Source organism: Hippichthys cyanospilos, chromosome 11 (assembly GCF_059441005.1).
Source record: "Hippichthys cyanospilos isolate Australia breed blue-spotted pipefish chromosome 11, RoL_Hcya_1.0, whole genome shotgun sequence".
NCBI classification, from domain to species: Eukaryota; Metazoa; Chordata; class Actinopteri; order Syngnathiformes; family Syngnathidae; genus Hippichthys; species Hippichthys cyanospilos.
In genome coordinates, this window is record NC_142379.1 from 6,190,827 (window position 1) to 6,215,178 (window position 24,352).

Sequence of the window (24,352 nt, forward strand, 5' to 3'; positions counted from 1 at the left end):
AAATTTCACTAAAGGTCACCTTAAGCGCATTTAGGTTCATCCTGAAATTTTACCCCAAATGTTTTGAGACGCAAACTCAATTCCTTTCCCCCCAAGCTCATGAGGTTTTGATTCATTTCAGTCAGCAGGGGGCAGTGTAGTCTCACCTTGAAACCTGCACCTCTTTCCCTTCATGTTTCTTTCGTTTTGTTCTATTTTTTTTTTTAAGTGTAAGCCCGATGGACAAGCCCAACTGAAACACAGCACAAGCGTACGCAATTGACGAGGCAGAGATGGAAAAAAGAAACAAATGAACAATAATAATGTGCAAAAAAAAAGACCGCAAGAGAATTTGAAGTATAGTATTACAGATTAATTTTGTATTGTATTTATTGTGTATATGGATACTTTTTAAAAAGAAATGTACATTTAGTAAAACTGTAAATTAAACCTTGCTTCTTCTATGAGTCATGGCCTCATTTCCACACATTAAATGTTGGAAAAAACAATGTTTCAGTTGAAAGGCTTCATAAAGTCAAACACTTTATTTCCTGTGCATGCAACGTTTTAAGGACCTTATCTTACTTATTTGACAAACATCCAAATATTTTAAAAACAAGCAGTTTTTATCTGCTCAGTTCTGATTGTCTTATGTTGTGTTTTGCAACAATTATATTTTTCACAATTTATTCTAAGAATGTTTTTGATAAGATGAAATTAAGAAGTTTGAATTGATGGAGCAATTTTTTCCTTTTTTATTAACTTTTTTTTATTCATGTCTCATGAACCAAATATTTAAATGTTGTAATGGTTTGACCCGTCAAATGCGTAAGAAGTAAACGGTGATCCTTTGAATATGATAGATTAAATATTCTCATACAAAAGAACGTTTAACCCATATATTCTAAAATTCTAAATTTAAATGTGAATCAGACCAAATTTTTTTACATTTTTTTTTCCATCTCAAACTTTAATTTTTAAACATTTTCATTATTTTATCTCCTTTTTAGGTGCTACACTACTGTATCACAAACAGTAAGATGTCATGTGAAATCCTCGTGTATCATTTGATGAAAAAGATAAAACGGCTGCCCCGCCCAAATGCTTTATTCATGGTCCCCCTCCCTCTGTGTTCTTCCTCCTCTGGAGTGTTTTGTGCTGCCCACGACGTTGCCAGGCATCCCCGCTTACATGCACAAATCAGAAGGAGGAGAAGGAGGAGGAGCATCCAAGTAGGAGTGAGAAGAGGGCTGGGTAGGAGAGAAAGAAAAAAAAAAACTGAGGAGGACATCAAACCTTGCAGGAGAAGAAACGGCGAGATCCAAACTTTTACCTCCACCTACGGCGTCTTTTATTTGACCAGGGGGGCCATCCATACTCGTAAGTACTTTTCCCCTTTTAATATTTTTTTTTTCACTTTGAATTCCTTCCTGTGTTTTGTTTTATGAGGATTTTTCAAAGTTATACTTAAAAGTCACTTCAACTTTTGTTTGCACATGCACAGCAAGTTAAAAGTGACTGATTTTTTTGTGTTTCTTAGAAATATGTTAGCCCGGTTTGGTTTTGTCGCTTGCTGTATATAGCAAATAAAGGCCTTTGTTTATCTGGCGTAAATATGTCAAGCATTCTTTCCTGTCATATTCAAAGAAATTTGATGTTACTTTGCAGAGTTTGGCTTGTGATTGCTAGGTAGTAGTGTGTGTGCTCCCTCTAGTGGCACGTAAAAGAATTGCTGGATAGCGTAACGATACATTTAGCAAAACTGCGTTTAACGTTATGGTGGATTAAATTTGTTAAGTGCAGTTCAGTTGTATTTAACTTTAAACACTTTGAGCGCTGTTGACGTGAAAGGACGTCACAACCGAGGAGCACAGTTGACGTCAAGTATTTATTTATTTATTTATTTTTTTTAATGGGAATAGGCAAGGCAAAATTTCGGGCATCTCTGATTCGATCATGAAGATGGATTTTTTTTTTAAACATCAATTATGATCTGCTAAAATGCCGAAATTGGCTAGCAGGTTCCATTAAAATAATGGGTGGCATTTAAAGAGATGAGTATAGTACAACAAATGCATTTGATCCAAGATGGATTTGTTTTCAAGCGCTTTTAAGCAAATCTTTTTCAAAACCTTTATGAGTGATAAATGTTAGAGTGGTGACCAGATAATTCAGTCACAGCCAGCCCAGTAAAAATGGATCTTTGACGTCTAAAGCCGTCAATGGCAGGGAATGGGTGTTTTTCCCCTCCTATACTGTATTTCGTTGTATTTTTAAGTTAATCTGCAACTCATGCATAGCTAAGATGACCTCATTTTTTAAATTTAGCACAGTACATTTGTCAAGTACAGTTCAGTTGTCTTTAACTTTATGTGTAATATATATGCATTTAGAGTTCTTTTCTGACTTTTATATTTAGGTACACTAGTACAGTTTTACTCAGTGTATTACGTGAGAGTCAAAGCTTCAGTGTTATGACAAAAACTGAAGAAAAAACTGCATGCGAAAGGTCTCGCGCTGTATTAGAGTTTACAGTAAAAAAAAAAAAACAACTCAGTTTTTCTCCCCCGTGGCCCTAAATGCCACTGTTCAATTCCCCGGCCTTAAAATGTTCCCACAAGTCTCCTGTTATTGCTTTCGCCATTTCAACACCAACTTTATTTTCTCCGCGGATCTTGTGACATGTCGGGATTGTGCTGTTTTTCCTTCCCTCTAATGACTCCAAAAATGGACAAGCCGTCTCCACTTAATGAACTGCGTCTTTTTAGTCCAAAAGAGGAATCCCAAATGGAACTTTTTTTTTTCCCTTACGTGAACACAGTGGAGGCTGTGAGGCGAAAAGCAGAAGGGGATGAAAAGGAATGTCTTACTCACTTTTTTGCACTGAAGTCATGAAGTGCGGCCTGAGCATGGGCTGGGTTTGAAAGTGTTCCAGCTTGGAGCACCAGCTTTTTCCAGGCATGCACTGACAATGTCAGGCAGCCTCCTGGAGGGCTTGGAAAAAAAAAAAAAAAAAAAAAAATTCTGCATCTGTACTCGAGGTGCAGCACTCCTTCATGAGCAGCTGCCTGCCTCAGGCGGAAACAAGCGGGGATGGTCTTTCTGGATTGCAGCCATGTCCAAACTTTTTCTCTTGTGGGACACATACACACAAATGGAACAAAAAGGGGGCGGGGCCACTTTGCATCGCGTGAATATTATATGCTTAAAGGAAAGAAAATCTCTGTTTGGTTAAGTGACGTGCAACTAGTAAATCGAATTTGATGCTTTTTTTTATGCCTTGGCAGGAACAGTATAGCTTTCCTTTTCAAAATAAGAACCAATTAACTGGAACGTGAATAATTTTCGAGCTAAGTTATGTTGTCGTGACTCCTTTGCAAAATGTTGTATGTCTTTGTTTCGCTGTTTATTAATATGGATCAAACGTGATTAATTTTGGAACATTTTGAAATGATTTATTTACATTTAGCACATTTCATTTACATTCTGCACTAACATGTATATGTGTTTTAAAAATAGAAATATACATTAGTGCTGTCGAACAATTAAAAACTAATATATATATATATATATATATATATATATATATATATATATATATATATATATATATATATATATATATATATATATATATAGTGCATATACTATAAAAAATGTGCTCACTCTGTTCATTTTGTGATTGACATGTCACTATCTCATGTTCCTGCTCCCTTTGAAGATTATTCGCCAACTTCAAACAAGATCTTTTTTGGCGTGAGGCTTCAAGGACAACGTAGCAGCTTCCACACACAAATACAGGAAACATCTGAAGCTTTTTTTTCTCCTTGAGAGGAAATACAGCCCCTGCGCATCCAAGAATCTCCCTGTGTCACTCTGTAAGTCATCTTGTCATGCAAGTGTAAAGAGAAGTCAGTGGAAAACAGGAATAAATAACAATCAAATTGACTGGACAAGATCATCATCTTATGACATTATTTTAATTGCATTTTTTTGTTTTTGTTTTATTGCCTACTTTATTATTTGCTCGATTGTGGAATGTAGTCTGCTCAGGGAAGTGAGCAGAATGAGAATTTTATTGTGTAGTATTACTATGACAATAAAACTCTCGAATCTTCTTTTCGTGTTTTTTTTTTGGTGTATGCCAGAGCCCGTCGAGATGTCGCGCTGGGGGCGTAAGAACGTGAAGAAGGCGCCGGAGGTGATCCGCACTGTGACCGAGGGCCTCAAGTCGCTGTACCGCAAGAAGTTGCTGCCGCTGGAGCAGTACTACGGCTTCCACGACTTCCACTCGCTCAGTCTGGAGGACGCCGACTTTGACAACAAGCCCATGGTGCTGGTGGTGGGCCAGTACTCCACGGGCAAGACCACCTTCATCAAGTCAGTCCCCTTCGCTTCACTGCCCCTAAAAATGATTATGACCACAAATGATGCTTCTGTCTTCATGTATTTATGCCAATGACTTCTGGCAGTATTGTTTGCTCTGTTTGTAATAGATAAAAATAACTTTGGGGTTACGATTAGCCTCGTTTCTCAAAACAAGAAAAATAGGATAGGAATATTTGCCTATTTTGACGATTAATTATCCATTGGTTTGGCCTTACGCCAACAAAAACTCACAGGTTTTTTTTTCAGTTATAAAATCATTATTTTTGTCATTGTTATATGATAATGTCTATAAAATCTGCTACAATCCATTATATGCCATTTTTTTCAATTTTGTAAGAAACAAAATCAGTTCATTAAATTAACTAGCCAATTAGTTTGTCTGATTGGTTGCCGCTATTGTTGTTTTATGTTGTAATGTGACTTTGCGCAAATAATAATAATAATAATAATAATAATAATAATAATAATAATAATAATAATAATAATAATAATAATAATAATAACATTTGGCAATTTTAAAAGAGTTAATAATTCTTGATTAAATAATCTGGCCAATTAGTTTGTCTGATTGGTTGCCTTTGTTGTTTTATGTTGTAATGTGACTTTGCACAAATAATAATAACAATATTAACAACAACGATAATAATTTAAAAAATAATAATAATAATAACATTTGGCAATTTTAAAAGACTTAATAATTCTTGATTAAATAATCTGGCCAATTAGTTTGTCTGATTGGTTGCCTTTATTGTTGTTTTATGTTGTAATGTGACTTTGCGCAAACAACAACAAGAACAACAACAACAACAACAACAACAACAACAATAATAATAATAATAATAATAATAATAATAATAATAATAATAATAATAATAATAATAATAATAATAATAATAATAATAACATTTGGCAATTTTAAAAGAGTTAATAATTCTTGATTAAATAATCTGGCCAATTAGTTTGTCTGATTGGTTGCCTTTATTGTTGTTTTATGTTGTAATGTGACTTTGTGCAAATAATAATAACAACAACAACAACAACAACAACAACAATAATAATAATAATAATAATAATAATAATAATAATAATAATAATAATAATAATAATAATAATAATAATAATAATAATAACAAGAGTTAATAATTCTTGATTAAATAATCTGGCCAATTAACTTGTCAAGCAATAAAAAAATTCATCATTACATAAAAAAAAATAAAATATATACATATCCCCAAAGTGAGGCGGGACCTAACCCCGCTGTGATTGACAGGTACCTTCTGGAACAAGAGATTCCCGGCAGCCGCGTGGGACCCGAACCCACCACCGACTGCTTCACGGCCATCATGCACGGCGACGTGGAGAGCGTCATTCCCGGCAACGCCCTCATCGTGGACCCCAACAAGCCCTTCCGGAAGCTCAACCCCTTCGGGAACACTTTCCTCAACAGGTGAGCTTCCCCTGGAGGCCGGCGAGCGGGAACGTGGCCTCCTGGCCTTTGGAATTTTTTGGAGCGTGTCTGCCAAATTTCCGCCCCCTTGCCTTATTTGCGGAAAGGAGGAGAAAGGGAACCTTATCAGAAAGGGAGGGTGATGAAAGCCAGGAGGGGAAGTATAATGGATGGAGGCATGGCAAGTTTATTTGTTTTCACTTTTTTTTCAGCATGACCTCATGCGCATTTAGGTGTCAAAAGCTCAAGTATTCCCCGAGTAAACAAACCCTTCCGTGTCATTTGAGCAAGACGGCGCACACAAGAAAGCAATAGCGCACAATTAAAAACGAGCACACGAGAAAAAAATACATATTTTTATATTTTTAAGAGTCCAGACATTCAATGCCAGGTAGGGTATTTGTTGTCTTTTTTTCAAGTGTTTTGCTAAAGAGTGCTCTAAAAATGGCAGGAACTAAATCGGTTACTTTAGTACTTTGCTGACAACTACTGAAGTCATGCCTTATTTAAAAATTACTTTAGCATCTAAAGTAATTCCTTTACTATGAAAGTGATTGTCACTGTGTTACTTAATACCTAAAGAGATTGGTTAATTTCATACTTAATTACCTCAAGTAATCGATTACTGGTCCCGCCATTTTTCCACCTTCTTTGGCTGAACACTTGAAAAAAATTGATAGCAATAAGTACCTGTGATTGAACGTCCGAACTCTTTAGAAAAAAAAAACGTAAAAATACGTCATTGGTATTGAATGAGTTTTTTTTAAAAAAAAAACGTCACGTCAATAAATAATCAAAATTGTACGTGATAAAAACGGAGGTAAAGGAGTGAGGTGGAATTTTTCAGTATTTTTGGCGAGCTCGGTGGTTTTCTTTGTTCAAAAGCAGGTGGTCACAATCAACAACAAATGCTTATGTTTTATGTTATGCTGATGCAGAATTCCTCCTGTGTTTTTTTTTTCCATCACTGACGTCACAGGAAGGCAGGCAAAGAAATCCCTGGACTCCCGCTTTCGTGTTTGTCTTCTACTTCCTGTCTTTCAAGAGGAACGGGGCACGATCGTTTATTTCAAAGTGTCACCATCATAAAAGCTTTCGTTTAATTCATTCAAGCGACGTTTTTTTTGTTTTTTTTCCAAGTCCCGTTTTAAGACTCAATTGGCTTTCGCGTTTATGGACAAACTTAGCCCTGCGTTTCTCAAATTTTTAGGTTCGAAAAATATTGTGATGTAAAGAAAATCAGACTCTCGAGGCTAGCAATTGCCAAAAATACTTGCCCTAGTTATTTCATTTTATTCTTTTCATTTACTCTTATTAAGCTATAAAAACAATCCGGCACTAATTGTTTTTTTAACTCAACTACAGGTGTAAAATGAAATTAACCTGTGTTAATATTAAAATGCAAACTTAACTACCTTATCTATAATTTTGACATTTGTAAGTGTAAAAATAAGTTATTGACTCACACAATTCAGATAAAAAAAACAATCAGACACTCAAGGCCAAAAATACTTGCCTCGGGTATTTCATTTTCATTCTTTTATTTACACTTACAAGGTAAAAAAAAAACAAAAACAGCTGATTTACTGCTAATATTAAAATATTATTAAGATATGAGAACAATCCGGCAATTGCAACACCTCACATCTAATTTTTTTTCAATGCAAGCACAGACATAAAATGAAATTTACCACTGTTAATATCAAAATGCGAAAACGAAAAAAAAAATCCTCTCATTTTCAAACTCATATTAAGATAATATTAAGATATAAAAACAATCCAACATTTGACTCAAAAGACCTTTGCTATCCAGATAGAAAAACAATAAGACACTCGAGCAAAAAGACAAGTTCCTTTTCTTTGTTTTGAACATATTCTTAACCAGCGTAAATATACGCTTAGCAGTATTAGCACACAACAACGACTGGTGAAGGTTCTCCGTCGGAGAAATCCCGGGACTCTCGCGCCGGCGTTGCTCTTTGTTTGTCTTCGCATCCGGGCGGGCAAGGGTCGGGAAGCGGGGCGCTCGTTAAGCTAGCGGGCCACAGGAAGTGGCGTTGTTGTTGTTCCAGAGGCGCGACATCATTAGCCAGCCTTATTGTTTGATTCTGACTGTGAGGACGGCATTTTTTTTTTTCCATTCAGGAAGGCGCTCCCTGACACAATGGAGCAGCCGTTTTCCATTCCAGCCCGAACCCATCGTGGTTTGAGCTCAGGGTGGGCGGGGCCACCTCGCACTTTGAAAAGCGACACTAAAAAGATTAAGTTAAAAAAGTCATTGTAAGAGTGGTGAAAAATGAAATTAAAATTCAACTAAAATGTATCAAAATGTTTGCATGTATCGGCAGCTGACATGTGCGGTCTCGATGAGTACTCGATACCCAATCCTATTCAAAGCTGATGTGCGTCCATCTTGTGTTGCAGATTCCAGTGTGCCCAGATGTCCAATCAGGTGCTGGAGAGCATCAGCATCATCGACACGCCCGGAATCCTCTCGGGAGCCAAGCAAAGAGTAAGCCGAGGTGAGCCAACGGAAATCAAAGATGGAATGTTTCCAATCCCCAATTTGGGATCTGTAAAATGAACCAATGACTTATATAATTTCATTTTTTCTTTTTTTTTTTTTTATCTTATCTAGTTCAGTGTTTACCAGCTCTTTTTAAGGATGTACCTTAATAATAATAATAATAATAATGCATTTTGCAAAGACGTTACTGACACAATAAGCGGCTTCAAGTTCCAGACAATTTGCTCTTCATTTGAAAAGAAAACCTGACTTTTCTTTTTCAGCCTTCAATCGCATTGAATTTGATTTTGATCAGCAAAAACCCTATAATAATCTTACATACCCCTAAAGTGCCCTCACGTACCCCCATCTAAGAACCACTAGTGACTAGTGGTATGAATAAAAATCTTATTGTTACAGGGCAGGCGTCAGAATGGATTAATGGCATTTCTCTTCATTCATTCATATTATTTATGTACATATGTTATTATTGTTATATATATATATATATATATATATATATATATATATATATATATATATATATATATATATATATATATATATATATATATATATATATATATACATATATACATATATATATATATATATATATATATATATATATATATATATATATATATATATATATATATATATATATATATATATATATATTATATATATATATATGTGTATATATGTATATATATATGTATCAATACATAATTGTATATGTATGTACTTTTTATACAAATTATTTCTATACAAATATTAATTTAATATTTCAATAACTTTTGATGCAGAAATTTTAGCTAACGGCTACCTTAGCAACACCAGGTTTTGCTGCATAGCACCTCTTTGTTGGCAGCCATGTTGTTTGTGTGAGATGTGCATATCAGCTGAGGACCATGGGTAAATATTGAATTTATTTGATGTAACTTTGACTTCTTCAACCCTCAGTGGAGCGCAATAAAATCAAATCTTTGACGCATCATCAATGGCACTGAATGAGTCAAACGAGTTGTAAATTGTTACTTAAATTAAATTCCCATTCTAACACCTCTCCTAAAAGTGTGTGTGACTTGCACCCGAGAATAACAAATGAGTGACATTTTGCCTGTTAAGAAATAAGTGCAAAAAGTCACACTTCTCGCTTGGCCACACCCACATTATTACTGCACCCGTAATTCACACAAGACATTCATCCGAAAAAGATGACATCATGTTTTTGTTTCCACATCGTGGTTCGCTCCCAGTCCGTGCCAGTATGCCTCTGCGCCACATGACTGGAATGTTCCATCAAAATGTTTCACACCAACAGCATTGACTTGAGAACTTTGTTCAGAAAAAAAAATCCTATTTGTTTTATAAAACTCCCCATGTTACCACACATAATCTCTATACTGTAATTCATTTGTGTACCTTTTTTTTTTTTTGAGACATTGTGTATTCGCTTGTGTCCACGGTAGTGGACGTTGGGTCTCCTAAACATATACTAGTGTTTTATGTACATTAAGTGAACGATTCATTTTTCTAATAATTTCTTGATTTAAAAATATCTGTTTTTTTCCTAGAAAATTGAGGTTATAACCCCCCCCCCAAAAAAAAAAAAGTGGATAGGTTATTAAAATAATCGTTTGTTACAGTGCTACTTGAACTATTTGGCACCCAGTGTATTGAAAGTCATTTGGAATCGTCATTTCTGATTATGACAAATGTACAATTATACTGTGAATCGGAATACATGGTTTAAATATTGCGAATGTTTTAGTTTCTTTGAATTTAATTGTTGAATTTAATTGCTTGAATTTTACGTAGATTAGCAATTCCAGCCTGGGTTAACCATTGTTTAGTATTTTGACCATTTTGGGTCATTTTCTTCCACACAATTTTCGCAGTATTTTAGCCATGAACTTTGACACAATTATCATCTGGGTGAAATTTCGGCTCCCTCACGTCTCTCATGCCAATGCTTTGATGTAAAGATCAAAGGATTGGACAAAATCCCACTCAAGGGTTCAAATGGAACTTTGACGTCTAGAGACGTCAATGGTAGTGAATGAGTTTGAATGAAACTAACATATTGAGATATTGAAACATATCCTTTGGAATCGACTCATGGATTCGTTAGAAATGCACGACGCAGGGCATCGCCTTTTATCGGAGTAAATAATTTGCCGACCCACCCCCACCCGCAGGCTACGACTTCCCGGCCGTGCTGCGCTGGTTCGCCGAGCGCGTGGACCGCATCATCCTGCTGTTCGACGCCCACAAGCTGGAGATCTCGGACGAGTTCTCGGAGGCCATCGGCGCCCTGAAGGGCAACGAGGACAAGCTACGGGTGGTCCTCAACAAGGCCGACATGGTGGGCACCCAGCAGCTCATGAGGGTCTACGGCGCCCTCATGTGGTCCCTGGGCAAGGTGTTCGGCACCCCCGAGGTCCTGAGGGTCTACATCGGTTCCTTCTGGTCCGAGCCGCTGATGGTGTCGGACAACCGTAAGCTGTTCGAACTTGAGGAGGAGGATCTGTTCGCCGACATCCAGAACCTTCCCCGCAACGCGGCTCTGCGCAAGCTCAACGACCTGGTGAAGCGAGCGCGCCTGGTTCGGGTGAGTCTTCGTTTTTGGCAGATTCGCTGAGTGGAAGGAATTTAGGAGGACCCGATGAAGTTGAAAAGCCAGACGATGCCTTTGGTCTCGTGAAGATTTATTGTTACTTGGCTTAGGGTGGGACTCGGCCCGGTTTGAGAGTTTCAGAAGCGGCTGACGAAGGAATTTGGTGCTCTGTGTTCAGGTGCACGCCCACATCATCAGCTACCTGAAGCAGGAGATGCCGTCCGTGTTCAGGAAGGACAACAAGAAGAAGAACCTCATCTACCAGTTGCCCGTCATCTTCTCCAAGATACAACTGCAGCACAACATCTCCGCCGGAGATTTCCCCGACTGCGCCAAGATGCAGGTCAGCGGGAATTATGGATGGATGGATGATCTTACAAACGAATGACGATAACGTTCAACAGATGATTGGTTCCACAGTAAGGTTTTAAACCAGGATTGGAGATTCCAAGTGGGGTTTGAAATGAGAATAGGGTTTCAAAGTAGAGTTTTAAACCGAGATTAGTTTTTCTGAGGACCGTTTTAAATTTGGATTCTGGTTTACGAATAAGGTTTTAAACCAGGATTAACGTTATGAGTGTGGTTTTAAACTAGGGTTATGGTTTTTAAGTAGGGTTGAAGTAGGTTTTTATACCAGGTTAAGGGTTTCAAATTAGTGTTTTAAACTGGATTAGGGTTTGTAAATAAGATTGGAATCTTCAGGGAGGGCTTTAAACTAGAGTTTCGAAGGAGGGTTTAAAATTGTGTTTAGGGTTTCAAAGTAGAGTTTAATACCGAAATTATTTTTTCTGAGGAGCGTTTTAAATTTTGGATTCTAGTTTACCAATAAGGTTTTAAACCAGGATTAACGTTATGAGTATGGTTTTAAACTAGGGTTATGGTTTTTAAGTGGAGTTTTGAAGCAGGATTGAAGTAGGTTTTTATACCGGGTTTAGGGTTTCAAATTAGTGTTTTAAACTGGATTAGGGTTTGTAAATAGGATTGGAATCTTCAGGTAGGGCTTTAAACTAGAGTTTCGAAGGAGGGTGTAAAACCGTGTTTAGGGATTCAAAGTAGGGTTTAAAATTGGGGTCGTCAATTAGGGTTCTCAAGTAATGATTTACACTAGGGTTGTGGTTTTAAAGCAGCGTTTTAAATCGAATTCCGAGTAGGGTTTCAAAATAGGGTTAGGTTAAACTAGGGCTAGCTCCCAATGTCCCTTTCCAACTTCAAAATATTTTGCTCCTCACGATCCGAAAATTGCTTCCCGCAGCAACGACCCGACGTTTTGTTCTTGATCGCTGTTTTCAGGAGCAACTAATGGTCCACGACTTCAGCAAGTTCAAAACGCTGAAGCCCAACCTGATGGCGGCCCTGGACGAGCTGCTGTCGGTGGACATCGCCAAGCTGATGCCGCTCCTGCGCCAGGAGGAGCTGGAGGCCGGCGAGCAGCCCGGCGTGCAGGGCGGCGCCTTCCTGGGCACCCGCGCCGGGCCCTTCGGCGAAGGCGACCCCTACGGCGAGGAGGACGAGGACGCCGGCGACGGCTGCGAGGACGAGCCCGACAAGTGGGTGGTGACCAAGGACAAGCCCAAGTACGACGAGATCTTCTACAACCTGGCGCCCAGCGAGGGAAAGCTGAGCGGCACCAAGGCCAAGGACTGGATGGTCAGCTCCCGCCTGCCCAACTCGGTGCTGGGCCGCATCTGGAAGCTGTCCGACGTGGACCGGGACGGCATGTTGGACGAGGAGGAGTTCGCCCTGGCCAGCCACCTGATCGAAGTCAAGCTGGAGGGCCACGGCCTGCCCCCGGAGCTGCCCGTCCGCCTGGTGCCGCCCTCCAAGCGCAGGCAGAGAGGCTCCGACGCCTGAACCCGTCCGTGGGGGACCCGCGCGAAGACGGACGGACGGACGGACTTATCGAACGGGAGACCCATGGATGACAGCTATACGAAAAAAAATCCACCTTAACGAAATCCCTGGACACTTCAGCCATGTTTCTTCGAAATTCCTTTGTGAGCCAAATTACTACGTTCCTATTCGCTGGGCTTTGGCGCCAACTTGCTTTATCAAATGCCACTACAACAACAATATGGACAAAAACATTACATAGTCAGCGTTCATTATGAAAATTAATTCCTCCATTCGATGAGCAATTTTCGGGACAGATTTTCTACAAATTCACAGTTTTCAATAGGATAAGGACTAAAACGCTAGTGTTAGCTTGTTAGCGCTTGGTTCATCGTGAAAACGACATTCCTCGAAGTGGAGCACTTTTCCTTGCCAAAGGTCAGAAATATCCAAATTCCCAGGTTTCCTGAAAGCAGCATTGGTTTGTTTTCTGCTGCCTCTTCTTCAATTTGCAGGTGTACCTAATAAAATGGTGTCCTAGTAAATAAAGTATATTTATCATATGTATTATAGCCATTTGCCGCGCACGCCGCTTCCTTTAGCATCACTCGTCGCTCTCATTAGCAACATTAGCATATATTTTGCCATGTAAAGGCAATGTGGCTTGGTGCACTGTTTTTTTTTCCGTATGTTTTATTTTTAGGTGTGTCTCATTGCTGCTTCTGTTTACACGATTGTAAGAAAGCGTTCACAGAGCCCGAGAAATACTACTGCTACTACTGTGCACAGCGCCACCGCCTGGCCTCATGTTGGCTATGCAGCAATAAAGTTACTTGACTGTGTCTGGTGTCAGCCAGTTGTTATTTCCATGTTTTCAATTGTGTTTTGTTGAACAGGAAGTCGGCCATTTTGCTTGGAACTATTGCCATGTTTGTTAAATGTCTAGCGCTTGTACTTCTATTAATTCGATTAGGGATTTTTTTTTTTTAGAAAACCTCCGCCATGTATATAGTAAGAGCATTTTTTTAAACCATGTTCTGTATAGCATCGGTGTCAAACATAGGGCCTGAGGGCTGGATACGGCCCACAAAGAGGTTTAACCCAGCCCGTGAGATGTTTTTTAAATCACCATAGCTCCTGAGCAGTTTGTTGTTTATTTTTTGCTCATAAAAAAATACATTTAAAGTTGACCTCCGCTTTTGGCGACAAATTGAGGGGGGGGGCGACATATACTTATACTTCATTGTAAAGTAAAGTGTTTAAAAATACATTTATAATGAGGCGTTAAAAAAAAGACTCGTACATAGTAAGGCGTTTGAAAAAATCCCACCATGACGGACCAGCAAAAAAAAGTAAAATGCCCACCTCTGGGCCATCATGTTGTGGAGCAGGCTGTCCTGATAAACACTCCGTGACTCACTCTTGCCGGACGGGGCCAAGCGTGCATACCACCTTCCATCCCCCTCCAATCACAACATCAGCCCAACAAAGTCAAGTCTATCCAGTCCACATCATTATTTGTGTACACTGCGCTCCCTTAAGGAGCTCTGTGTGCGTGCGTGTGTGCGCATGAGATTTTCCATCTTTCCCGAGCATGACAGATAATTCCAATCCTACTCCACGGTGGAAAAGGGAGGCAAATGAGAAACAGGAGCAAAGCTCCCGACTTAGAGACTCTCTCGTTGGCTGACTCACATGTGAAGAATGTGGAGGGGTTATTAATATCTCTTTTCCGAGGCTCTATGAAGGCGGCGCTGTACCTTTAAGAGAAAAGCCAACGTGACTCCGCCCCGCCCCGCCCCGCCCCTCATTTGGGCCTGTGACTTACAGTAGTACGCCTGATGATGACTTTAGGGGATTGTGTAAAATCATGTCAAAGAATGCAAAAGGAATGAAGCGGCGATGGGACGACTTTTGGATTACACATTGATATAGTTATTAAAAAAAACTGATGAGGCAAATTAGGATTGCCTACAATCAAACTATTACTTTTTTAAGTAGCATGTCAGTGTTATTTTTAGTAGATGTAGCAGACTGCTGAAATGGGGATTTTTTTTTTTTTTTTTGGCCATAAATGTATAGTTTTACACCACTGCTGTACATGTCGAGTAAGACTATTTAAAAAAAACATGTACAGTAAATTTAGTTTTTAAATCACCATGTACTGTAAGATGTATTTACAAAAACATCAATGTACAGTATTTTTTTTTGTTTTGTTTTGATGTGTCATTTTGTTTAAATGTGTACTGGATTAGAGTTTTATATGAGGGATATGGTTTAAAAGTTGGGTTTTGAATCACAGTGAGGATTTCAAAGTAAGTGTTTCAAACTAACATGAGGGTTTGGAAATAGGGGTTCAACCTAGGCTCAGGGTTTCAAACAAGGGTTTTAAATAAGGGTTTGAAACTAAGATTAGGGTTTCAAATGGAAGGGATTCGATTTAAATTAGGGTTTCAAACCAGGGTTAGATTTTCAAATTCGGATTTTAAACAAATGTTAGGCTTTGAAAGTAGGATTTTGATATCGAGCTTCAAAGTAGGATGAGGATTTCAAATTAGGGGTAAAACTTGGTTAAGGGTTTCATAGCAGGCATTTTAACGAAGATTAAATTGTTAAGATTTCAAGTTAGTGTTTTAAAATATTATTAGGGTTTTGAAGTAAGGTTTCAGTCTTTGGTTGTTTTGAATTTGACTGCTGTTGAGTTTTTTTCGTTACACATTTTTTTTTTCAATGGATTTTGTTTAGCAGTAGAAATCAATTTTTCAAACAATTTCAACACCCACACCCCACTTTTACATAAGTAGTTAAAACACTTTTTTTTGGTTTACTTCTTAAACGATTAATGTGCTTTTTAGCCAGCGTGTCAGTTTGGGACGACCTCGTGTTGGAGATGTTACATAATCAATCTGCTGAGTCATCATTGTCAGTACACAAAAGTGGTCCAAAACCGGTGTGCGCGACGTCAGGGAACCCCAACAACAACAATAACATGGCGCACCCCAACAGAAATCGCTCAAGCTTGCAGAAGATTGGGACCAAACGACCGTGGGCGTTTATCGGGGGAACTCCTTACTTCCTGGTTGCTTGACGGCTCGGGAATGTGGGAGTGGAGTGACCTCTTGTGGAATGACAAAAAATTGTATGGACAAAAGTATTGGGACGTTTCCGCCTACATTGAGAAAAATCAATTCTCAAGTGAACTCGATAGGTAAAATGTTTACTATGTACGCCGGTGTAAAATAACACCTTATATATACAAAAATCGTTTTTCTTTAAATTGCACGAAATTAATGAACGTTTTCTATGCTCTGCTTTCTATTTGTTAATAAAGTGCATATTTTGGATTAAAAAAAAAAAGTAAATAAGGGGGGCTCGGTCGTTTGCAGTCCACCTCACAGTTCAGGGACTAAGAACAAATCCACCTCGCTCCAGCTTTACTGTGTGGGGTTTGCATGTTCTGCCCGAGCCCTCGTGGGTGCTCTCCTGGCAATCCGGCTTCGTCCCATACTCAAAAAAACGTGCATGGCGGGTGTATTGGACATACTTAATAATCCTTAGGTGTGATTGGGTGCGTGAATGGTTGTTCGTCTCTGTGTGCTCTGCAATTGGCTGGCAACCGGTTCAGGAAGTCCCCTGCTAACTGCCCGAAGTCAGGTGGGAGAGGCCCCAGCAAGCCTGCGATCCTTGTGAGGATAAGCGGGCAATAGACAATGTATGGATGGAAAAAATAAACGAATGACCGAATAATAAATACAATGGAACACAAATATCAAGTTAAAGGAAAATGCCACAGTCAAAATATGTGGTTGTACAACCAATTTTCAAGTAGAGTGAAGCAAATGGACACTTTTTGGACACTGGGTTGCACCCAGGTAATGATATCAATGCCAGAAGAAGTTGAAAACTCAGAGAAAAAATCGTAACGTCACTTGAAAATATGGAAGCACATTGTGCTAATTGCTGAGCTATAAATAATGTAAATTTTAGAAGAAATACGAGACTGGTCGTTTACAATATCGAAGCCGAACGTTTGGTAATGGTTCAGATGGCGGCTGGATTAAACCCCATTGTGAGCCAGAGGTTTGATATGTTGGCCTACAGAAAGTGCAGACTTATTAGATAATGCTTTCGCTCTGTCTAATTTGTGCAAACATGCAACTGGAAAAAAATTGTCGCCATCTTTGGAAGGTAAACGAGTGATAATCACGAAAGGTTTTTATTTGTCGAACAAAGCAAACATTTTAGGCAGCTGTGAAATTTTATGGCATTGCGAGCGCGGCGTAATCGAAAGTCAGTTGGTGAGGTGGGGCACACGTAACTTGTCGTCCAAATACAAGTCCGAGCTCCTCATGGCGACCAGGCAGGACATCTCCTTGACTCTCTTCATCATGTCCACGATCTGCTGGCCTTCGGCCATAAGCACGTCCTGCACCACCTTCTTCTGCGGCCCGCTCAGCGAGAAGGCGGCGCGGCCGGGGGAGGCGGGGCCGGCCGGTGGCGCCTCCTTGTCCACTTGCGTCTTCTGGTACTCCATCTTCATCTTCACCTGCTTGATGCAGATGTCCAAGTGGCACAGTTGCTCGGCCATGGCCTGCAGCTCCTTGCGCATGTCCTTCTCACTATTGGATAGGATGGGCAGGCGGGCGCGGCGGCTGGCCAGGGCGCGCTTGACGCGGCGGGACGCGGCCTCCTGCCGGTACTTGGCGTCCTCGTACTTGTCGGCCAGCCGCTCGGCCTCCTCGCGCAGGTTGCGGCGCTGGTCGCGGCACTGCGCCAGCTCCTCCAGCTGCTTGGCGCGCTGGCCCCGCAGCAGCTTGACGCGCTTTTGGAGCTCCTCGCGCGCCATGTCCTGCTTCAGGATGTACTCCTCGCGGAACACCTGCGTGGCTCGGCTCAGGAGCTGGAGCCGCTCCTGGGGGGACGGCTCGCCGTCACCAGCCTGGGACCGTAGAAAGAATCGGATGGTTTATTTATTTTTTTCCCCTCAATGTTTCCATACCAAGTCACATATCAAAAATAAATACTTCATATAAAGCCAATTCTACCAAAACCCATGCTTAAAAACGAATTAGATGTAAATGTACTTCAATAAAAAAGTTAAATGAAACAGAACTGTAATTAATTCTTTTATGAAAAATTATTTCCCAGAGAAGCTCTGCCTGCAGAGCGTTTCAAGGAGTGGCTAAATGCATGACCAAAAGGTGAACTGTGATTGGTCGCTACCTAATTTTAAAAACACATTTTGCCATTTGCTGTTGACGAATGACATCACAAGTGCTTGAGGTTTGGGAAACAACCAATCACAGTTCAGCCTGTGAACGTGCGAACAAGTGAATTGTGATTGGCCGTTGCTTGAGCCTTGAGCACATGCGATGTCATTTTCAGTTGATAGCAAGTGGCAAAATATGTTTTAGGGAGATTACCCGTACATGAAAAATAATTTTGCTATCAATTTATAGACAAAATAGTAACGTTTACTGCTGAAAATGTAACTGGACTTTCTCTTCAAAGTTTGGATCAGCTGAGGAAAGGAAGCAACGTGTCAAAAATGTGCGCAAGGAGTTGAATGAAAGTCTTGCCTTGAGCAGAAGCGGGTTGGTGGAGCCCCTGACCAGGATGTTTCGGATGTGCTGCTCGAAGGAGCTCCCGGCCAGGCCGCGCAGCGGCGAGCCGCCCGAACCCGGGTTGGACTGCGTGCACAGCAGCGGCGGCGAGGGCGCTCGCACGGAGCTCAGCAGCGGCAGCAGGATGCACTCGTAGGCGGCGCTGACGCAGATCATGGTGGCGCCCAGCGCCAGGTCGGCCACGATGACGAAGCCCTGCACCGGCGCCGGGCGGCTGCTGGCCAGGGGTCGCGTGCACACGATGTGCTCCACGACGCAGCGCCGCTCGGCCGCCAGCTCGGGCAGGCCGTCCTTGTCGTCATCGCCGGCCCGCAGGAAGGTCTGCAGCTTGTCCAGCCAGATGAGGCCCACGCTGTGCACGCCCGCCTCGTGCGTGCAATGGTAGCGCCGCGGGCACAGCGGGTCGCGGTGCAGCCGGATGGGGCAGGCGAAGTCCGATTCGCCCTCGCCGTCGTCGCCCGCCGCCGGCGCCACTTTCAGCGTCAGCTCCAGCTCCACGCACTCCAACACGTAGAGGGCCGGCACCCCGCCCGCGGTCCACCTGCGCTTGCAAACGGAGAGCCGTTAGTTGGTTTGGTCCATATTAAATTTGAAAGCCATTTTTGTGTACGATTCATCCTTTTAAGAACACATTTTCCCACTTGGTGTTGGCTGAAAATGGCGTCACCTGTGCTCAAGGCTCAACCAACGGCAAATCATAACTTACCTGTTGGTCATGTGACATTCAAAAACTGAGCTGCGACTGGCTGTGATGTCATTTGTCAACAGCGATTGGCCAGATTCCACAAGAAAAATGTTTACCATTACATCTATTATAGACAAAATGACTTTTCATTTCTGAAAATGCTTAAATAAGGAGAATATTCATTAAACTTATTCCACTAAAATTTATAAAAATAAAGATATAGAATATGGGCAGTCAACTACAATTACCTATTGTAATCAAGATATCAGATATTCATTACTAGATACTAAATTTTCTTGTTTGTTTTCAGCAGTAACGTTTTTTTAACATGTATTTTCATGTATAAGTAAAAATAACTTTTTCTATGGGTCAGGTAATGACCAATCACATCTCACTCATTATCAGTATTTGATCATGTGATTTCCTTTTCATTTGACACTCGTGGAAAACGTTCTTTTACTTGTAAAAATATTAAATAAAAGACAAAATATTGTGTTACTACGTTTAGTTTCCTTGTGAAGAAAATGGCAGGAAATTAGTAAATGCTGCTTTGGGGGAAACATGAATCATGTAGTCAAATGCACGAGTGGGGGTGTCCATTTTGCCACTGTTGACATCGTCACTGCAGTTCAGGGCTCAGCAAGGACCAATCACAGCTCAGTTTGCGAGCATTCACGTGACCAAACAGGTGAGCTGTCACAGGTTATCACCGGGCCACCTATAACGTCACTTCCAGTCAACAGCAATTACTAAAATGGCAGCTTCTTTGAGATGGTTAAAAATTGACTTTTTTTTCTATTAAATTTACATACCACAAACGTAGTTTCAATTCGCGGAGTGCACAGAACAGATTAAATGGAGTTTTTGCGTTGACTTGGACTATCAAGTCCTCGGTCCCCACCTGAGCCCCGTGTCGTCGTCGTCCTCGGATTCGAGCACCACGCAGTGGTAGAGCATGCCCGTTTCGGTGGCGATGACCAGGATGTTGGGCGCGCAGGGCAGGCAGAGGATGGCGCACGCGTCGTAGCCATAATTGTCCTCGGCCGCCGGGTACATGGGCAAGGGGCCCACTCGCTTGCCCACGCTCACCCTGTTCACCTGGCTGGTGTGGCACAGGTACGTCTCCCCGTTCTCGTAGAGGATGTACAGCGGGTAGACGGGCTTCTCCCGGACGTAGGACACCGGGCCGAAGTCGAAGGCTACGGCTATCTCCCCCAGCGACGCCGCGTAGGATCGAGCCGGCGCGCGGACGCGGCTCCCGCCGCAGTCGTCATCGGCCTGCGACACGGGCACCACTTTGACAGGAGCTTGCGGGGCCCCCAAGGCGTAAAAGCGGATGGTGTTGTCGGACGTGAGCAGGACCAACAGCGGCTCCCCGGTCTCGCTCGGGTACCAGGCCGCCTGACGGAGGCTGACCGACGGCGAGCTGGTGAAGAAGCGCTCGGCCACCGGGGTGGTCTTGCAGTTGATGCTGCTGCGCCCGCCCTCGAACTCGGATCTCTTGCCCCATCGCTGCGGGAGCTCCAGCACCGAGGCGCCCCGCTGGCCCACCAGCGCGACGTGGCCGTGCGTGGGATTGACGAGGAGCTGGCACACCGGGAAGAGAGGCGGGTTGATGCACAGCAGCGTCTGGAAGCTCCCGTCGTCGTCTTCCGCCGAGTTCAACTGGCGCAGGCTAGTCGTGTAAAACACGCGGTCCACGTCGTCCCATAAGAAAAAGTCGGCGCCCAGACAAAACGTGAGGTTCTTAGCCAGCGCCGGTTCCGAAGTCTTTGGTTCCGAATCCAACTTGTCGCGTATTTTCTTGAAAATATTGTGATTTGCCAAGCCGTTGAGCCAGCGGTCCGCGCCGAATGCCGCCATCTTGAGAAGTCTCCAATGAGGAAGAGGCGGAGCATAGACATCAACTATACATAGATCGCGGAATACGAGCGGGTTGAAATTGGCCACGATACGATACGTCAGCGGGACCGCCATGTTTGATGGGTCAACAAAAGACGAGGAGCTTTCTTTGCTGCTTGGCATATTAGTGTATTAGTCAATATTAGTGTGTGGTGGTATCACAGTTGTGAGCAAATAATTTGCTGAATGAAGTTCATACCCCCACCCCTTTTGAACATTATTTTAAAACAAAAAATATTTGGAACTATTTGGAACATCAAGATGTGTGTTGTATGTTAAAATACTATACAAATAAATTGAAATATTATTGTGTAACGTGTATAGTATTATTCCATTAATGAGCATTAAAGTACGAAAAAAATTGTCCTGAGTTAAATCACCAAGTAAGTCAAAACTTGTTGAAACCGAACGAGTCAACTTCCAAGGTTGCTTTTCCACATCAAATATGGCGGCAAAATGACGAACTTTCCCCAGCTAACCAGGCCTCTATTTCCATAGACTGTCTGTGGCGAACATTTCTTGGTTTTACGACACACGGCTGCCGCATTACGTTGGCCGGTGTCGTACTGTAATTTGCAGAATCACCATGGCGTTGAGGGAGACGGCGGGTTTGTACGAGATGCTGAAAGCCGAATGGAACAAAAAAAGCCCTAATCTCAGTAAATGCGGCGAGCTACTCACTAAACTCAAGGTACATTTCTATGAGTAGGATGGTCATTTTCCAACTGTTGACGTAGAAAGCGTAACACTTGTTTTGCTCCATTACCGCTAGCATGTAGCTAGCCTACGTTAGCTTTCAGGGGGCCAAGCCTGCTAATTTAGTTACAACGCCAAGAGTTTATTTGGTAAATTGGTAAATGTTGAGGCTTGACGCTGTGATCAAAACAACAAAAGTGATATGTTATTCTTTATCTAGCACGAATACTGACAAATCGCACCTAAAGTGGTGTAGCTACCGTTCAAATGCTTGCCGGTTGTCTTCGTAATATCTCGTTGACATTCGGCAACTGTCATTCAAAATATTTACAGGGACGCCATTTTGTGTCCTTAACTTTTTATAGTAGGCGAAAAGATTGTTCATTTCATACTTTTGTTCGTTCTGTGCTTTTCATTTATATTCGACCGCTTGTTGTATGATTGTAACATTTATATGAGTATTGTCACTGTCTTCTCAATGTTATACCTCCAACTTTGAACTAGTACATAATATTACTGTAATATTTCTATCAACTTGTTATAGGAAATAAATCTTCCTGTAGTCAATATATTTTCTCATACACTCTTGTGCACACATAACAGGTGTCCTTATTGGAATTGAACTTTCTTCCCACAAGTGGCTCCACGTTCACCAAGCAACAACTTATTTTAGCGCGTGAGTATTTCCTGAGGATTTTGATCCATAATTATGATTTCAGACTCATGCTGATCACGCTTTTTTCCCTTAGGTGATGTCCTTGAAATCGGAGCCCTGTGGAGTATCCTGAAAAAAGACATCCCCTCCTTTGAGAGATACATGGCCCAGCTCAAGTGCTACTACTTTGACTACAAGTAACTTTTTCTAATCCGTTAAAATGTGTCCTTTCTTTCTCTTCTCTCTAATACTTTCCCAAAGTATTAAATCTGCGTCTGTTTTGAACACAAAAGCTAACCCGTTGCATGAATATAACTTACTGTTAGTTGAAGAGCATTCGTTGTTCCGCTGTCGCTGCCAAAGACTGCTCAACAAAAAAATACATCATTATTTTTATTGACATGTAATTGTTTATTCGTTGTGCAGGGAGGAGCTGCCAGAAGCGGCCTACATGCACCAGATTCTGGGACTCAACCTGCTCTTCCTGCTCTCGCAGAACCGCGTGTCCGAGTTCCACACGGAACTGGAACGGCTAAGTGCGCGCGACATTCAGACCAACGTGTACATCAGGCATCCTGTGTCCTTAGAGCAGGTAAATCTGAGTTTTTCTAGTCAAACGGGCAAATATATTCATATATTTCTTTTGTTTTAAGTGTTGCGTGACTAAAGGGGAATTTTTCATTTAAAAAAAAAAGAACAGATTAATTGTTAACCCACCCACGAAAATAATCCCAATGGGCTGGTTTCTGGTAATATTAATGTTGATCTCTTGTGTTTTTTTTCCCAGTATTTAATGGAGGGAAGCTACAACAAAGTTTTCCTGGCTAAAGGGAACATCCCGGCTGAAAGCTACACCTTCTTCATCGACATCCTGCTTGACACCATTCGGTAAAGAGTAACCAAGTCGTTTGTTTCAAGTTCACTCTAGTGGAGGAAATAATAACTGTTGCAGCTTGACTCACGAGGGAGCCCAACATATCGGGTTATTCCAGTTACGGAACAGATTAGACTCTTAAGTCAAGGTACCGCTGCACGGCAAACATGACAGCAATAACTCATTTGTGTTTTTTCTCGGCGCAGTGACGAGATCGCCGGCTGCATCGAGAAAGCCTACGAGCAGATTCAATTCACCGAGGCCACTCGCGTGCTTTTCTTCTCGTCGCCAAAAAAGATGACGGAGTATGCCAAAAAGGTACCCAAGATTTTGATTTAGAAATACGAAATGAGCACACTCGCCAGAGCCTGCCGTCGACCCCGGCTCACACCCTGGCGCTCGCACAAATGAAAGACCCGATTCCAGCTTCTAGCGCCGTCATAACATACGTACTAAAACTCACCTATTTGCTGTTTAGAAAGTGTGGCACTTACCCAAACGTGCGCGGCTTTTGTTCTTCAGCGCGGCTGGAGCCTCAACGCGGCCAGTTGCTACTCGTTCAGCAGTCAGCAGCAGCGCACGGAGGAAGTCAGCATCCCGTCCACCGAGTTGGCGGAGCAGGTCATCGAATACGCCAGGCAGCTAGAGATGATCGTGTGAACACGCCGAACGCCGTACTACACGCTTCACTTTCACATTTTTATTCCTTTTTTTGGTTTTGTTTTTTACACCCTAAACTTGCAGAGGTTTACCGTCTTTCTACGATGACACACGTGATGTCGCCCATCTTGTTAAAAGTCAAACACAACTCCTAACTGTAATGAACTTGATTAAAAAGAAGACAAAAACGAACTTTTGTTTGAGATTTTCTTCTGTTTTGGGACCATGACTTTTATTTTTTTGAATGGAGGAAGCTACATCCCCTCAGTGATTACGTTGAAAGAATGCAAAACCGTTATCTACCAAGAAGGAAAGAAAAGGGGATGGATTTAAAGGTTAAAAGTTTGATTTAAATCCACCCAAAGGAGGAGACAAAAGTCAGGTCAAGTAAAGGGAGTATTGTAAAATAGATGAAACCAAGAACAAAAGGAGGGCGGGAAGCAACAAAGAAAGAAAAAAAGGAATCCAGAATTTGGATTTAG

The 24,352-nt window shown here is 41.5% G+C and overlaps 3 protein-coding genes across 3 annotated transcripts; 2 read left to right on the forward strand and 1 right to left on the reverse strand.

Annotated features, from left to right (window-relative positions):
• Positions 1–1,197: 1,197 nt before the first annotated feature.
• On the forward strand, positions 1,198–13,616 carry ehd2b (EH-domain containing 2b). The gene is made up of 8 exons (XM_088428286.1): positions 1,198–1,359; positions 3,701–3,857; positions 4,128–4,359; positions 5,639–5,815; positions 8,240–8,337; positions 10,526–10,938; positions 11,123–11,287; positions 12,235–13,616. The coding sequence occupies exons 3-8, from the start codon at positions 4,139–4,141 to the stop codon at positions 12,793–12,795; spliced, it is 1,635 nt and encodes a 544-aa protein (XP_088284412.1). The 5' UTR covers positions 1,198–1,359; positions 3,701–3,857; positions 4,128–4,138; the 3' UTR covers positions 12,796–13,616.
• A 3,358-nt stretch (positions 13,617–16,974) lies between these two features.
• On the reverse strand, positions 16,975–20,969 carry nup88 (nucleoporin 88). Its single transcript, XM_088426791.1, has 3 exons — positions 19,985–20,969; positions 18,354–18,939; positions 16,975–17,713 (listed from the first exon to the last, which is right to left on the reverse strand). The coding sequence occupies exons 1-3, from the start codon at positions 20,944–20,946 to the stop codon at positions 17,066–17,068; spliced, it is 2,196 nt and encodes a 731-aa protein (XP_088282917.1). The 5' UTR covers positions 20,947–20,969; the 3' UTR covers positions 16,975–17,065.
• A 566-nt stretch (positions 20,970–21,535) lies between these two features.
• On the forward strand, positions 21,536–24,062 carry psmd8 (proteasome 26S subunit, non-ATPase 8). The gene is made up of 7 exons (XM_088427109.1): positions 21,536–21,676; positions 22,285–22,357; positions 22,431–22,533; positions 22,763–22,928; positions 23,124–23,224; positions 23,417–23,528; positions 23,733–24,062. Exons 1-7 carry the CDS (start codon positions 21,572–21,574, stop codon positions 23,868–23,870), a joined length of 798 nt encoding a protein of 265 aa, XP_088283235.1. The 5' UTR covers positions 21,536–21,571; the 3' UTR covers positions 23,871–24,062.
• The last annotated feature ends 290 nt before the right edge of the window (positions 24,063–24,352 follow it).

Excerpts from the sequence above, each read along its gene's own strand:
- nup88 (XM_088426791.1), bottom strand. The coding sequence starts at position 20,946 with ATGGCGGCATTCGGCGCGGACCGCTGGCTCAACGGCTTGGCAAATCAC. Across the intron at positions 18,940-19,984 it reads GACGACGACACGGGGCTCAG|GTGGACCGCGGGCGGGGTGC; the intron begins GTGGGGACCGAG and ends TTGCAAGCGCAG. Across the intron at positions 17,714-18,353 it reads CCAACCCGCTTCTGCTCAAG|GCTGGTGACGGCGAGCCGTC; the intron begins GCAAGACTTTCA and ends CTACGGTCCCAG.
- ehd2b (XM_088428286.1), top strand. The coding sequence starts at position 4,139 with ATGTCGCGCTGGGGGCGTAAGAACGTGAAGAAGGCGCCGGAGGTGATC. Across the intron at positions 8,338-10,525 it reads CAAGCAAAGAGTAAGCCGAG|GCTACGACTTCCCGGCCGTG; the intron begins GTGAGCCAACGG and ends CCCCACCCGCAG. Across the intron at positions 11,288-12,234 it reads CCGACTGCGCCAAGATGCAG|GAGCAACTAATGGTCCACGA; the intron begins GTCAGCGGGAAT and ends CGCTGTTTTCAG.
- psmd8 (XM_088427109.1), top strand. The coding sequence starts at position 21,572 with ATGGCGTTGAGGGAGACGGCGGGTTTGTACGAGATGCTGAAAGCCGAA. Across the intron at positions 23,225-23,416 it reads ATCCTGCTTGACACCATTCG|TGACGAGATCGCCGGCTGCA; the intron begins GTAAAGAGTAAC and ends TTCTCGGCGCAG. Across the intron at positions 23,529-23,732 it reads TGACGGAGTATGCCAAAAAG|CGCGGCTGGAGCCTCAACGC; the intron begins GTACCCAAGATT and ends TTTGTTCTTCAG.